The sequence below is a fragment of the Mchenga conophoros genome, linkage group LG6 (assembly GCF_057382185.1).
Source record: "Mchenga conophoros isolate Kocher_MC1m ecotype Shallow Benthic linkage group LG6, M_conophoros_male_GT1.1, whole genome shotgun sequence".
NCBI lineage: Eukaryota > Metazoa > Chordata > Actinopteri > Cichliformes > Cichlidae > Mchenga > Mchenga conophoros.
Genome location: NC_140531.1, coordinates 25,690,198 through 25,706,044, shown reverse-complemented (window position 1 = coordinate 25,706,044; position 15,847 = coordinate 25,690,198). Strand labels below are relative to the sequence as shown.

General features: G+C 40.4%; 2 protein-coding genes across 2 annotated transcripts; both read left to right on the top strand.

The window, feature by feature from the left end:
• The first annotated feature begins 1,629 nt into the window (after nucleotides 1-1,629).
• exoc1l (exocyst complex component 1 like) lies at nucleotides 1,630-3,976 on the top strand. The gene is made up of 3 exons (XM_085278667.1): nucleotides 1,630-1,964; nucleotides 2,161-2,336; nucleotides 3,431-3,976. Exons 1-3 carry the CDS (start codon nucleotides 1,844-1,846, stop codon nucleotides 3,698-3,700), a joined length of 567 nt encoding a protein of 188 aa, XP_085134793.1. The 5' UTR covers nucleotides 1,630-1,843; the 3' UTR covers nucleotides 3,701-3,976.
• A 2,044-nt stretch (nucleotides 3,977-6,020) lies between these two features.
• On the top strand, nucleotides 6,021-15,589 carry smc2 (structural maintenance of chromosomes 2). Its single transcript, XM_085277029.1, has 25 exons — nucleotides 6,021-6,351; nucleotides 6,922-7,071; nucleotides 7,159-7,281; nucleotides 7,373-7,411; nucleotides 7,498-7,608; nucleotides 7,702-7,746; nucleotides 7,866-8,099; nucleotides 8,287-8,436; nucleotides 8,538-8,771; nucleotides 8,924-9,083; nucleotides 9,210-9,327; nucleotides 10,608-10,746; nucleotides 10,841-10,960; nucleotides 11,104-11,308; nucleotides 11,468-11,603; nucleotides 11,833-11,957; nucleotides 12,052-12,245; nucleotides 12,398-12,541; nucleotides 13,033-13,107; nucleotides 13,312-13,431; nucleotides 13,567-13,767; nucleotides 13,853-13,969; nucleotides 14,620-14,780; nucleotides 14,866-15,013; nucleotides 15,155-15,589. Exons 1-25 carry the CDS (start codon nucleotides 6,184-6,186, stop codon nucleotides 15,329-15,331), a joined length of 3,594 nt encoding a protein of 1,197 aa, XP_085133155.1. The 5' UTR covers nucleotides 6,021-6,183; the 3' UTR covers nucleotides 15,332-15,589.
• Nucleotides 15,590-15,847: the final 258 nt, after the last annotated feature.

Sequence of the window (15,847 nt, the reverse complement as noted above, 5' to 3'; positions counted from 1 at the left end):
CTTGTGGGTTCCTCAGTAACTTTATTGCATCTCATTCCTTGCGTCTTCAGCTGATTCCTTCTTCTTTTCATTTCCCCCAAGCCTTCATTATTTAGGATTCCAGCATCACATAGTTGATTTCCTCATCCTTGTTGCTATATGTTCCATTCTATTCATTATCTCTTTGTCTTGTTCAATTAAGCATACCTGCATTTCCAAACTCCCCCCATGTTACCTTCTAACAGTAATATAGCTGTTTTATCCCAATGATTTCCATTTCTTACGTGCACTTGTGTATTCCAGCACATGCTGCACCCCCCCCCCCCCCCCCCCCCCCAAAAAAAAACAAAACAAAACTCTAAACCTTGGATTACCCCAGCAAATGTGCAAATATGAATCTTTTCAATGTATGTGTCATATATACTGGGATAAATCAATGATAAGTAAGTACAAAAAAACCTCATGTGTTATTCATAAGATTCAACACTTGTATGTATTTGCTTTCCTCCCTATACTTCCTGCCTCTCCGCTCATTTTTCCATCTCAGAGGCAAAAAGCCTTTCAAGCGAACACCCACAAAAACCATCAACAACAACAACAATAAAGCACTTAGCAGAGGAGCGACCCATTTTTGTTTTCATAAATGTGACAAATCCAATGGAGCCACACTTTTTAGTGCTAACAAATTGGATCAGAGCTCCGGTCTGGTTCATTCTGGGGTGGTTTTGGCCTGTAGAGAAGTCCTCCCACAACGTTTTGACAAATCTGTCAACAGCTGGGATTCGTTCATAGGTGCAAAATGATGTCCTCCACAGCCTGGCATGTCTAGTAAATTACCTTGTGGAGCCATGATCACTAGAGCAGCTTCCTTTATATGCTTATAAAAATCACCCCCACCTCCCCACCCCTCATCTCCCCATTTAAGTGCTTCACTGTACTTGTACATATTGTCAGAGATTGAATTACTACACGGTAATGGAAACCATGCAGAGTGCTGTGGGACATCCGTTTCCCACACAACAACCGTTTAATCACGGACAAACACTGGGCTGTTTGCCACAATATGTATCAGTGTCTATATGTGAGTGAGTGGAGAAGAGGCCAAAAGACCACAAAAAAAAAAAGTGAGACCGTCTGTTACATGTGCGCTGCAATGGAGCCATGCAACCACATGGAACCGCAGTTAGTTAATATTCCATCTGCCAGGGAACATGCACAAAAAAACATTGATCTTATATGAGAAGAGCTGCCCCCCCCCCCCCCCCCCCCCCCACACACACACCCCCCTAGTTAATGATCATATATAATTAATGCTAAATATACATTTCAAATGCTTATCCAACCATGATATACAAACAGTATCTAAGATATTTTTGTCAGCTACAAATGCAAGAGTGAAATCCATATTTGCAGGAAACCGTCATAACATAATGGATCTTAATTGAAGCAATAAAAACGCAAATGATGAAGAGCTTGGCCTTTTATTGCCCCCTTTCTACTCACTCCCTCCTGGGCAAGTTGGTATGAATGCAGCACTTCAATCAAAGATTAACATACATCATCAGACCATGCCGATCCAGAGTGGACGGTGTGTGTGTGCGTGCATTTGTGGGTAGAGTAAGAGCTTATTTCACACAGAACCAACCCACAAACCCTGCATGCTTTCAGAAGGTCTGGGCACGGGGAGCATCACCACTTCCCTCCCCTCCCGCCACTGCTGGATTCCAGGGTTCTCCAGTGTCACAGTATTTTTGGGGGGGATATCTCATTCCTTTCTTTTGAGTTTCTCTCGCTCTCTTTGGTCCCCCTTCTTGCCGTTGCTGTTTTTTGGGACGCTCCGATTCTTCTCCCCCTCTCTCCAGTGATGTCGTCTCTTCTGAGGGAGGAGATGCAGAGAGTTTTGTTTCGACCTGCAAAAGAGAGACTGGTGGAGTTCATTGAAATTGAAGAGCCATCGCACGGAAGACATTTTTTCTGTGCCTCAGGTAAACAGCTTGATTGTTGACTCAGAAATGTGCGTTTGATTTTTACACAGGAGTAAATATCTTCCTCAACTTACTTCCTTAAAAGCTGTGTATACCTGCACCACACAGGGTGTGTTAAATCTATAAGGCTGGCTTGCTGATGAAAAGCCCGGTGCTGCAGTGCACCTGTTTGTGATGTTTTTCCATTTTTCCGCAGTTGCAAAAAACAAAGAAGTCCAGCTATGTATAGTGCACTGTCAGATGTCTGTGCCCCTAAAGTCTACATCCAAGAGATCCTTCACCAAACGCTCCTGCATACAAGAGTGCTACCGGAGGGCAGAGATCTGGTCCCTGAAAGACCTTACCCTGATTGATGGAAGAAATCCTGACGTGGTAATTAGCCAAATTCTTCTGTAACTTCCATTGTTCTTAACTGGCTAAAATAGAGACAAACTGTCTTTTGGGTAACTGTATGTGGATGGCATTCTTGATGACCACATAGACCGCATAATAATAATTCTGTGGACATTTTGCTTTATCAGTACCTATTAACTAAGTAATTAAAATGTATTTATAAAGTGCATTTAAACACAGTTTTCACCAACCAAACTGGTGCACCAAGTCACTGCACTTTGACCACCACCATAATGTTCTGTTTATGCCACAGCTGCACTAAATTAACAATATTTGTAATTATCCATGTCATTTTTTATGTTTCTGGAATGTTTAATCTACCAGTAAGTACCAAGCTCCTTAATGAAAATGATATTTTTAATGCTAAAATTGCTGTTGTTATTATTATTTTCATCCGTGATTTATATTAAAGCACACTAATTTTTTATTTTATTTTATTAAGATGGCAAATTACAGTGATTGCATTCCTAAACAGAAAAGGTTTAGTGATTGAATGTTATGCAGAAGTCCAGTGTACCGGCATTTTTCAAATATAAAAATGTGAAAACAAATTTTGTGTTTGCTTAATAAATAATAATATAACTTTTAGTTTTAAACACGTTTTTGACAGATTTCTAAAATACTGGTGCTTTCTTGTTTTTATGACAAGTGGTCTAATAAATTTGTTAAGCACTGTATGTATCCCATATACACACAGGGGTGTAAATACATTAAGATAAAATCATAAATGAATTTAAGATAATTCCAAGCTCCTTAGCTATTAAATTCTAGATGAGTTATGTTATTAAAATCTTTACTCCTGCTCTGGCACCCTCCCGTGACTCATCAGCAATAAATTTGACATTGTTATTTATCTATTTTTCACATTTTAATTAATCGTTTGGAAAATTTCTACAGTTGCTTAAACACATAATGTTTGTGGGCTAACAAGGGACAAGGTAAAGATGAATGGTCTATGGTCATTTGGCTTTAGTTGCCCTATAATAATGTAAGCTTTCTACAGAACAAACACAATAAAAAAAATGCAGTGATTCTTAAAGGTGCTCCATAAATATAATTTTCTTTGGTTTCAGGATGACCCTTGTTTCCTGCTGCACTTCGACGAGGTGCGTACAGTGACGGCCGTCAGCTGCTCAGCCAAATATGCTATGGTGCGTGCCCTGGTTGCCCTCAGTGACCGGTACTGTCAAAGGTCACTGAACCTGAGGAACTTTGACTGGCCTTACATCAAGCCCACCTCCTTCTACTCAAACAAAGGGGACTGCGCTGTTCTGTCACAGATATGCTTCTATGCAATCAATTTGGTTTGTCTCTCCATGTGTCATGTGCCTCTGGATGGATAATAAAAGTACGCAGTTGTTGTGAGAGTGCCAGTTAAGGTGGGTGTTTATATTACGAAGTTGTAGCAAATACTGTACGTGTATATTGCTTATATCAGTTAGTGTGAAGCAAATGTAGGCTCGTAGCTTCAGTTAGCTGGGCTTTGAAGAACTCATATTTACAATGAAATATGTTTTGCATTAATGCTCTGCTAAATGTATCTTCATGGCAAATGCTAGCTATGTGCCATATTTATCATCTAATTTTGTTAACTTTTAATTATATAACCCTGGAAGTTATTATATTATATTCCATGTGCTGAATTTCAAAATAAATGTAGCACAAAAGAAATAAAGCAACTGCAAATTCCTTGCGCTTTTTTCTCCCTTTATCTTCTTAAACACAGGGTACGAATCATGTATTCTGTCCTCTTTATGCAGTGCACAGTACTGTTAACAGCACATGTCACAGGGAGCTGCGCTGCAAAAATCTCATTTAGTTTAATGAACCTTAAAATGTATTTGGTGGATATTTCAGTGTCTGATTCTGATTCCAGTATACTCTATGCCATTTCTAGATAAATAAATGATTAGGTATTTCCTCAATAGATGTATTACTCCAATGATGAGAGGCTTTCAAGCAACATTGGTGTACATGAACTGCTGTGCAAAACTCTTGAGCCACCTCTCATTTCTTTACATTTTGCTGGGAAAATAGATGCAACAAATTTTTAAACATCTGCGAACACGCACAGAAATACAATAAACAGCGAAAAAAAACGAGTTTGTACAATTCCAGTAAGCCTGAGTTAAGTTAGTTAATACTAAATACTAAGTTAGTATTCTGTATGACCAGCTTTTCTCTTTAACATAGCCTGAATTATCTTTGGAAAACTTGTAATTCCTGTAAGTAGTCTTTAGGAATAGCTCTCTGGGCTTCTTGAAGGACATCCAAAACTCTTCTTTGTATGTTGGCAGCCGGAAGAAAAGGAAATGGAAGAAAAGGCCTTTTCTTCCATTCTCTGTCAAGATGATTCCACACTGCTTCAATAATGTTAAGGGGCAGACTCCAGGGAGGTCGCGCCATAGCTGATAGTGTTCCACTGTATGTTTTTCTATCCAGATATGCTTTTAGTGCATTGGCAGTGTGTTTGAAATGACTGTCATGCTGAAGCCCCTACAAATCAGATGTTTTCAAGATGCCTGCGTGGTGGATCAAACTCTTATGGCACTTTTCTGTGTTAATAAGTCCATTAATTTTGACATGATCACAACACCAGTGGCTGAATTGTAGTCCCAAACCATGGCAGAGTCTCTATAATGTTTTACAGATGGCTGTACACGCTGTTGCACCTTTTTCCTGACTTCTTCTCTATTAACAATGATTTATTAAAAAAAATTGGTTTCATCACTTCATAAGACCTCTTACCACTGATTTTCAGTCCAGTTCTTATGTAATTTAGCATACCTCAGCGTTTTCTCCGTTTTCCTTCCTTAAGAATTGCTTCTTGAAATTCACCCCTCCACTGAGACCATTTCTGATGAGGGCTCAGCCAGATATCTGGCACAGGCACACACACACACACACACACACACACACACACACACGCCAAGACCTGCAAAGGTTTCAGTTAATAGGTGAATCAGAAAATATTACTTCATGCCTGTTCAACTGTGTTATCTTTGGCATTTTATTACAATTACAAGAAGTTCCGGCAGCTTGGAAGCAAAAGATAAAGAAATTAGGGGTGGGTCAAGACTTTTGCACAATAGGTTACATAGGTTAAATAACCGTGGGTGTAATTAGTATTTGAATTCAAGGCTATAACTTCTAGTCAATGCTTTTAGCAAGAGGAGCTACTTTTCGTTATTTAACAGTCATACCTCATAGCGCTTCTAAGTGACAGGTTTTTCAATTTCATTTAATATTTCAGATTTTATATAAAGAAACATTTAATATCTAGCATAATTAAATTATCTTTATTAATTAAAACTATTTTTAGTATAATGCAGTATTTTCTCGACCGGCCAGGTTGACTCGGGACGATTTTACTAAATGCACTTGTACTTCATATCTACAGGTGGCGCCAACAAACACACGCGCGCGCGAGCGCGTGCGTCTAAGAGTTTTAGTTGCCTTGGAAGTTGCCTGACGAAAATAAATATATATCGCAATAAATGTTTAAGAATCGTTGTTTCTTTGATTTTACATTGACGTTTATTTATTTTAAAATTGGATCATTATAATATACTTGTTGTGTGTCTGCATATTTTTAATGTAGTTAGGTTTCTTTGTTTTGTTTCCGGCACACAACGGACGCACGCACTCGCGGCTCAGGGTCTGCACGCCTGCCGCCAAAATTCAAGTTAGAAGAGAGAAGCTGTTTCCCAGTTGTCGGTTGTAAACACGGGGCTAATATTTGGTGCTTTCTGTTTAAGGTGGTGGTTTGTCACCTGGCTGTAACAAATCTTGCCTCCGGAATCAGCTGAGAGAGGAAACCCGAAAGATGTACATCAAGTCTATTATTATCGAAGGATTCAAGTCCTACGCGCAAAGGACGGAGATCAACGGCTTTGACCCACTCTTCAACGCCATCACAGGATTGAACGGCAGCGGCAAGTCCAATATTTTGGACTCGATATGTTTCCTTTTGGGTATTTCAAATCTCACCCATGTAAGTGTGCTGTTGTCCGTAAGCTAGCTTAAAAGCTATCAAATCCAGTGTTCCAGTTGTTTATATTTGATTACTTAAGAGTTTTTGTTGAGTTTGATAATGGCAGTGGTTGTATTCCTCTCAGTAACAAGCGAAAGTCACAAATTGTTATAGTGCTGAAAACTACTGTATTTTGCGAAACAAATTTAAAAATAAAATGAAGTATGAATACAAGAAATACATCTAGTTGTAGTTTCGTAGAAGCTGTCAATAGAGTAAGCATAAGAAGGCATCGACACTTTGAGACTGCGGTCGCTTCATGACTGGAAGTAAATAGCCGTCACGATTTGTTTATAACAATATTGTTCTCTCATAGCAAGTGACAAAAAATAATAAAATAAACATATCCTTTCTGAAAACTGACTCAGGTCAAACTGAACTGCCACAAAAGTGAGAAACAAAATATGAAGAACAACTGTTGAATAATACGAAAGTGCAGTGACCCTGAACTGAGGTTAACTAAGTAAGAAGCATGTGTAGTTGTTTCTCATTCAAAATTTGCATCCTTTTTTGTTTCATCTCACCTGACAGGTGCGAGCCTCCAACCTCCAGGACTTGGTGTACAAGAACGGACAGGGTGGCATCACAAAGGCCACTGTGTCCATTACCTTTGACAACTCCAACAAAAGCCAGAGTCCTCTGGGGTTCGAAACACATGATGAGATCACTGTTACGAGACAGGTGGGGAAAGAAATAAAGGAGGAAACTCTCTGACTTTAGGATTATTATGCAGTCCTTGTATTAACACGCATATACTTTTTTTTTTAGGTGGTAATTGGTGGCAGGAACAAGTATCTCATCAATGGAGTCAATGCCAACAACACTCGCGTGCAGGACTTATTCTGCTCTGTTGGTCTTAATGTCAACAACCCACATTTCCTCATCATGCAGGTCAGTCTTGTTTCAGCGGTGTAGTTGTGGTTGTAAATGGATATGATCTGTCACCCCATTCAAAGATTTTCCTTTTGTTTTAATACATTAGGGGAGGATCACCAAAGTTCTGAATATGAAACCACCAGAGGTAAGACAAACACTTTGCCCATTAGGAGGACACTTATTTCCCTCCCTTCTTAGGACTTATAATATTGAATACTTCTCTTCTTTCAGATCCTTGCCATGATCGAGGAAGCAGCAGGTACCAGGATGTATGAATGTAAAAAGATTAGTGCTCAGAAGACCATTGAGAAGAAAGAGGCCAAGCTGAAGGAGATTCAGACTGTATGTTAATTCACTCTGACTGTATCACTATCTATACTTGTTCGTCAGCAAACTGCTGCTGAAGCAAACCATTTGTTGTGTTTGCTCTTTCAGATTTTGGATGAGGAAATCACTCCAACCATGCAGAAACTGCAGGAGGTAGTTTGGCATTAAGATTTGAACCGACTATCTCTCTCCACAGGTTCAACCCGTGAAGCCTGTGTTCTTTTTGTTTTTACTGTTGTAATATCCATTTCTGAACCTTCCTCTGTCCACAGGAACGATCATCATATCTGGAATACCAGAAGCTGATGCGTGAGATCCAGCACTTGTCGCGGCTGTATGTGGCCTGGCTGTTTGTGTGTGCAGAGGAGACCAAGCTGAAGTCAGCAGAGAATCTAAAAGTGATGCAGGACAACATCGCCAAGATGCAAGCCAGCATGGCAGAGAACGAGAGCAAAGTCCAGGAGCTCACAGCCCAGATTCAGGAGCTGCAAAAGAAAAAAGACCAGGTACTTTACACTGGGGAAGAAAGGGAGCGATTTTTCACAATTTGATTTTCTTTTTCTGTAATAGTGGGCAGATTTTTTCAGTACCTTTGTTGAAGTCTTTAAAATAATTTGTATGCTATAGGTCCATCCTCTGTATGTTTTAATCAAACTGCAGCAAAGTAATCCGTATCAATCTGCTCGTCTGTAGGAAGTAAATGGAGTATTAAAGTCTCTTGAGGAGGCTCTAGCTGATGTTCAGCGTGTGGACGCCAAAGCTCAGAGTGCACTTGACTTAAAAAAATCAAATCTCAAAGATGAAACCAAGAAGAGGAAGGAGCTTGTAAAGAACATGGAAGAGGTAATGGATTAATAAAAATCTTGCTATTCTATGACTTGCAAACAAGGGCAATGTGTACATCTGAATCATTTATTCAAACTGTTGTTTTCCTTGATCTGCAGGACAAGAAAATGCTTGTGGTGAAGGAAAAGGAGGTTTCTGTGTTGACCAAGCAGCTTCAGGCTCTGCAGGAGGAGGGAAAGAATGACAGCGCTGCCCTCGAGGCAGCTGAGCAGCATTTCAAAGCTGTGTCTGCAGGTCTTTCTACCAACGAGGATGGAGAGGAAGCCACACTCGCAGGCCAGATGATGGCCTGCAAGAATGACATAAGCAAAGCAGATACAGAGGCCAAGCAGGTGAGTCTTGCTTTTAGAATAAATATTTTTGCAGAAGGCTGATTATGCTTCTGTGACTGGAAAACGTTTTTTTCACTGACCTTATTCCCTGGGTTCTTATTTTATCATGAATTTCCAACCATCTATTTTTTTTCTTCCTTATTTATGCTCAGGCCCAAATGACGCTTAAGCATGCCCAGGCTGAGCTGAAGACCAAACAAGCAGAGGTGAAAAAGATGGACAGTGGCTACAAAAAAGACCAGGACACTCTGAAAGCTGTCAAAAACAGCAGGGAGAAACTAGAGGCTGAGCTAGCCAAGCTCAACTACGAAGGTACTAATTCATGATTATTTATGTACCGGTATTTGTTTAAACAGGAGTCACATGCACTCACGTATGAGGTGCCTTTTCTGTATAAACCTGTGTACTAACTGGAGGGTTTTTTATGTCCTTCTGCAGATGGGAAGGAAGAAAGTCTGCTGGAAAAAAGAAGGCAGCTGTCCAGAGAGATAACTAAACTTAAAGAGACGCATGAGCGTCTTATGTCACGTTTCCCCAACCTGCGCTTTGATTACAAGTAAGAACTCAGATCTCATCAAATTATACCACATCTAATGTTATAAAGACATTTAATGATTTTCTAATTAGGGAAGTATTAAAAAAAATTAAAAAGGAGCACTGAGAAACTTTCATGTTAAAAATGTAGAGGTGTGTAAATTTATTTATTTATTTATTTTTATAAACTTGTATTCCTTTGCACACTTGGCTGACAGTTCCCTCACCTTTTAGCTTTGTTGTATTGTACCTGTGAAGGGGAGTCTTAGCCATTTGTTAATATATTGATATGATGGCAGATATATATGGGTTTTTATGTGGTGCCAGAGGACACAAGCTAATAAAATGCTAGGACATTTCTTTTCCCTCCTGGGTCCCCACTCTCTGTGGTCAGTTGTTGTTGTTGTTGGTGTGTGTGTGTGTGTGCCCGTGTGTGTGCCCGTGTGTGTGCCCGTGTGTGTGCCCACAGTACTGAACAGTCCAATGATAATAGTTCTGGAGTGTGTCAACACAACATGTAGTTACATTTCTGGGTCGTAGGGTTTGAAAGCGGTTTGCAGTTATGATGTTGGGATAAATCCCCAATAAAGCCCAAAATTTAATTTATAAGAATAAACGAACAAATGAATCACATCCTCTCTTTTGAAAGGCAGGAAAGAGACACTGTGTGGAGAATTTAAAAATAAAAAAACATAAGAAATATGTATTTCAATAATCTCTTAGCTACCTCAGAATATCTTCGATAATTATAATTTCCAATTATTCCAACTCTGTTAATTGATAACTTCATCAAATTTCTTCAGTATACTTATCTTAAAGACTTTGGCCAAACAAAATATGAAAAAATCAATGCTCGAAAACGGGATTTAAAAAAAATCATTAGAGATTAAATCATTCCTTGAAAAACAGGGTTTATGTGTTTTTAGAGGGAGTGAACACTACTTAATGAACTCAGGTGTGCTAACCTCCTAAGACCTGAACTCTTCCATGGCATGCATTTTTAATTTCTCATTGATATTTGGGCATATTGGGACCCAATGAATGTAAAAACAAAGAAATACCTGATGATTTTTTATTTATTTTTTTACCTGATTTTTGTTTCTAAGAACAATGAGAGCCACATCTGAGGACATTCGTTTTAAATTTTGATAGAACTGTGGCAGTATAATGTCCTTGTAAGTGGATATCAGGCCCTTTAGAGCAAAATTTAGTATTTTGCTCTAGACAACCCAAAATGTGATGTCCACATATGTGGACGCCAGGTCCTAGGAGGTTAATGTTGTTTTTAATGTCCCTCTTTAGGGACCCTGAGCGAGGGTGGGACCGCAGCAAAGTGAAGGGGCTTCTAGCTAACCTGATCACAGTCAGCGACATCTCCTATTCAACAGCGCTGGAGGTCGTGGCAGGAGGACGGCTTTATAACATTGTTGTTGACACAGAGGTAGGTGTGTGTGACCAGTCTGTGTGTTGTTTATTTATTTATTTTCATTCACAGATCAGTGGGATGGCATAACTGAAGTTATTGTTTTTTGTAGGTGACAGGCAAAAAGTTGCTAGAGAAGGGAGAGCTGCAGCGAAGGTACACCATCATTCCCCTGAACAAGATCTCTGCAAAGACACTTAATGACAGAGTGATCAACGCTGCCAAGAACCTGGTGAGAGAATCTTCTGAGTGTTTGGGTTTGAAAATGTTTGGAGAAGTTGTAAAAGTGCACTTAATTTTTTTTTTTTTCCCCCCCCGTTTACTGAAACTTACCATTGACTCTTATTGCATTCTTTCTGTCTTATCTTCATCCAGGTTGGAGTGGACAATGTTCACACAGCTCTGTCCTTAGTCGGTTATGAGTCTGACCTACGTAAAGCCATGGAGTATGTGTTTGGCGCCACACTGGTGTGCGACACTCTGGACAATGCCAAAAAAGTGGCTTTCGATAAGCAGGTGATGACCAAGACAGTCACACTCGGTGGAGACATCTTTGACCCACAGGGAACCCTGAGTGGAGGTGAGAGCAAGGAGGACGTGTGTGCTCTGTCATGTGTTATTTATTGGATTTTGTTGCCACTGTTTTATGATGACTTTGAACATTTTACCTGCAGCGATGGTTTTATTTGAACTCACTCAAGCACTCAAAAAGTAAACTGGCTTTTTTTCCTCCTCTCAGGTGCTCGCTCCCAGTCTGCATCAGTTCTGTCCAGCCTGAAGGAGGTGAAGGAGGTTCAGGACAACCTGAATGAAAAGGAGGCCCAACTTCAGGATACTGAACGGCAACTGGCCAGCCTGAAGGGAACCGCTGAGAAGTATGTACATGCAAACACACAAAATATGCCCATGTTTTAACTGTTTACAGCAAAACTCTTAAAAACCTTGTTTTTAAGACTTAATGCACCACAACGCCGTTTAGTATTTAAAAGCAGTGGGAAAAAAACACAACAGAAACACACTGTGATGTAGCTGCCAGCATGTTTTCTCACCTACCCTGGTACATTTCCTTGTTCTTTTCACCACACTTCTCTCTCTCTCTTGCAGGTATCGTCAGCTGAAGCAGCAGTATGAACTGAAGGTGGAGGAAGAACAGATTCTGCAGGCCAAGGTGCAGCAGAGCTCCTTCCACCAGCAGCAAGAGGAGCTGGAGAGGCTGCGCAAAGCAATTGGTCAGAGAAATCAAAATACGTGGGGCAACAAAAAACCATCCAGTCTGCACTTTGTGTTTTCTAACTTGATCAAATGTGCTGTTTGTTAATCCAGAGGAGAGTGAGGAGACGTTGCGTGTTACTAAGGAGGTGCAAAAGCGGGCTGAAGAGAAATACAAGGTGCTGGAGAACAAGATGAAGAATGCTGAAGCTGAGAGGGAGAAGGAGCTGAAAGCTGCCCAGCAGAAACTCAATACAGCCAAGGCCAAAGCCGATGCCTTCAACAAGAAGCTGAAGCAGAAGCAGCAGGTTAAATGAACTTTTGACTGCTTTGAATAATTGCTACAATATACAATAATATATTTTTAATTTTAGCCAGAATTTTAGTCAGCCAGTGTGTGTCTGTCTGTTTTGTGTTTTATTTATTATTTATTTAACTCTTTCTTTGCTCATGTTTGCAGGAGGCTGATGCTGTGGCCCTGGAGCTGGAGGAGCTGCAGAGGGAGCAGGCTGGCTACGAGCAGCAGATTCAGGCTGTAGACGAGGCGATGAAGGCCATCCAGGAGCAGATTGACAGCATGGCTTGCACTGTATCCCAAAACAAGGTATTTGGGCCATTTTGAACATGCAAAGTAGCTCCCAGAAGTCTTTTGGCAAATAGACTTAGATGAGTTTATTACTGCTCCACTCCAGGGGTGGAACTCGTTCACGTGAACTTAAAAAGTGTTATGATTTATCACAATCAATTTGTCTGTGTGGGTTCTCAGTCATCCAGGTCATGACAGTCTTAAGAGCTTGAAAAAGAGGGCGACTGGACTCTCCTTCTTTTGTTAAGCTCTTACGAATCCCAGTCGATTATTAACTCAGATCTTTTAAGTAAAAGTCTGACAACTTTAATTAGGCTGTTACAGGGTTTCCACGTAGTTGTTTTGGTCCTCATTATGAATTATATAGTTTTTCTCTTGTGGATTATTGGGCTGAGCATGTGCCATCTTTCTATGTAAAAAAAACAAAACAAAAAACACCATCAAATGTGATGTTTATAAATTTAAGTATCCAAATGCTTTCCTAATTTATTTTTTCTGTTGTAATGTAGGAGGCAGTGCGTAAAGCCCAGGAGGAGCTGGCCAAACAGAAGGAAGTGATTGTGTCACAAGACAAAGCGCTCAAGGTATATCTATCTATATATATTTATTAATTAAATAATGTTACAAGCCTTCCACAGGAGGATTGTTGTTGTAACTGCAACAGTTTCAGTTTCTGACTCAAACATTTTAAAACATTTCACACTCCTCAGCACTGAGAGCTTCACAACTGGTTAGAACTTTCAGATATGACTGATTAACTGAATTGTTTGTCCATCTCAACCCTCCAGACAAAGTCCACTGAGGCCAATAAGCTCAGAGAACAAAACAATGAGGTCCAGCTGAAGATCAAGGAGCTGGAACATAACATCAGCAAACACCGCAAAGACAGCCAGGATGCTGCTGACAAGGTACACGCAAACTCTCATTAGCCCACAGTCCTCCCACTGCAGTAACACTTAATGTTGTCTTGATCCAGAAGATTGGAGTGAGTTTCATCTTTTCTCGTATGACTTGAGCATCATAAACACGTTTCCATCTCTCAGGTGACTCGGATGCTGGAGGAGCACGACTGGATCAATTCAGAGCGCCACTTTTTCGGTCAGCCGAACACTTCTTATGATTTCAAGACCAACAACCCGCGTGAAGCAGGCCAGCGGCTGAAGAAGCTGGAGGCGACCACCAGCAAGCTAGAGAGGAACGTTAACAAGAGGGCTATGAATATGCTGAACGAGGCAGAGGAAAGGGTGAGGAGGGACGAAAAAGTATATTTGTAACTCAAAGGCCTCAGCTACTGTCTGTTCCTCCATGTAACATCATTCCCTTCTGCAGTACAATGATCTGATGAAGAAGAAGAGGATTGTGGAGAACGACAAGGCAAAGATTTTGCAGACCATTGAGGAGCTGGACCAAAAGAAAAACGAGGCTCTTAACGTGGCGTGGCAGAAGGTATACTTCTCAGCACCTTTATTTATTCTTTCTCCTTTACTTATACTTATTGTCACCTTGCTTTGTTTTAAACTTACCATTGCAGGATTTTCAATAAATCTAATATCTGTGGATGTTATAAATCAGTAATGTCAGTGAACAGGACTTATTTTGTGCAGCAGCCACTTCTGCGTCTTTCTCTAACAGGTTTCAGTCACTATGAATATAAAAAGGTGTTAGGATTATAGGCTGTATGAAGAGTGTCACCACCCCATCTTTAAAATGACGTCAGACAGTGAAACTGTACATATGTTAATCCTCCTTTCTTACACCCAGGTCATTTTTGTATATTTAGTCATCCTAACATTTTATTCAGTCTGATCCAAAACGGGTGACTGAGCCAAGAATCACATCAGGCTTCTGTAGGTTTTGTCCCCTAGTGGCCATTAAGAAGAAAGCAGGTTGGCTGCCTGTTTTACAGGAGTCACATAGTTTCTTTTTCTGCCTCCATACGACACATATATCATTGCCTCCTTCCTGTCTTGTTGTAGTTTTCTTTGTTTGTTTCTTAGTATCCTGTAGTTGTGGCATTTCAGATACTGGCTTTTGGTTGTTCCTTTTTTGTTTAACTTTAGAATAATTAATTTATTGCCCATTATCTCTCACTGTAGGTAAACAAGGACTTTGGCTCCATCTTCTCCACCCTGTTGCCAGGAGCCACAGCAAAGCTGGCTCCTCCGCAGGGCTGCGGTGTCCTGGAGGGCCTCGAGTTCAAAGTGGCCTTGGGTAACACCTGGAAGGAGAACCTCACAGAGCTCAGTGGTGGGCAAAGGTGAGTAACCTCATTCAGTATGGCCTTTTAGTGTCACTTCGATTGCACCTAAACAATACTGTAAATAAGTTGTGTCTGTTTTCAGATCACTGGTGGCCCTGTCTCTCATCCTGGCCATGCTGCTGTTCAAACCCGCTCCCATCTACATCTTAGATGAAGTGGACGCTGCTCTGGATCTGTCTCACACACAAAATATTGGGCAGATGCTGCGGACGCATTTTAGACACTCTCAGGTAAGTTAAAGCATGAAGGTTTTCACTTTATTTCGCAGAATACACTTCCTGTCGTGAAATACCGTAAACCATTATTCCTCTTTTAAACCAAGTTAATGGGTAAAGTTTTTCCAAACCTTGTAATTTTTATTGTCTTTGCAGTTTGTGGTCGTGTCACTAAAGGACGGCATGTTCACAAACGCCAACGTCCTATTCAAGACGAAGTTTGTCGACGGCATGTCCACAGTGACGCGGACCGCGCTCAGCCAGAGCGACCCCAAGAAAATCCAAGAAAAGCCATCACAGAAAGAGAAGAGGAGCAAACAGCTCATCAGCTAATCATTGCACTGAAATTTCATCGCACATTATGTCATCTAAAAACCTTGTAACATAACCTAAAGAGGTATCGGTTAATAAGAGTTTTCTCTTTATCTCATGTGTTCTTCTTTGTTTACATCTTTGCATTTCAAACAATAACGAGCTTTATTTTGTCTGAACTGTCCTTATTTATCCTCTCTCTTTTGTGGTTCACGTTCCCCTGCTTCCTGTCATCTGATTTATGTGCAGTTTATATTTTAGTAAATAAAGGAATAAATGCATTTTTGTCTGGTCTTGTTAGTTCTCCCATTGAAAGGGGGGGGGGGAGTACATAATTCAATTTGTTACTCAAACATATCGAGTAATATGTGATATAAAAGGGCACAGAGAAAACTGTACGACACACTTTAATCTTTTTCGATACAAAACCCTACGACAGGGGACGGGAACTCCAGGCCTCAAGGTGACCTGCACGTGTTAGATATCACCCTGGGTCAACATAACTGAATCAAATGATTAGTTCATTACCAGGACATG

Bases quoted from the DNA above. Each gene is read 5' to 3' on its own strand.
- smc2 (XM_085277029.1), top strand. From the start codon at position 6,184: ATGTACATCAAGTCTATTATTATCGAAGGATTCAAGTCCTACGCGCAA. The intron at 6,352-6,921 runs GTAAGTGTGCTG...CTCACCTGACAG, and splicing joins GTATTTCAAATCTCACCCAT to GTGCGAGCCTCCAACCTCCA. The intron at 10,961-11,103 runs GTGAGAGAATCT...ATCTTCATCCAG, and splicing joins TCAACGCTGCCAAGAACCTG to GTTGGAGTGGACAATGTTCA.
- exoc1l (XM_085278667.1), top strand. From the start codon at position 1,844: ATGTCGTCTCTTCTGAGGGAGGAGATGCAGAGAGTTTTGTTTCGACCT. The intron at 1,965-2,160 runs GTAAACAGCTTG...ATTTTTCCGCAG, and splicing joins ACATTTTTTCTGTGCCTCAG to TTGCAAAAAACAAAGAAGTC. The intron at 2,337-3,430 runs GTAATTAGCCAA...CTTTGGTTTCAG, and splicing joins ATGGAAGAAATCCTGACGTG to GATGACCCTTGTTTCCTGCT.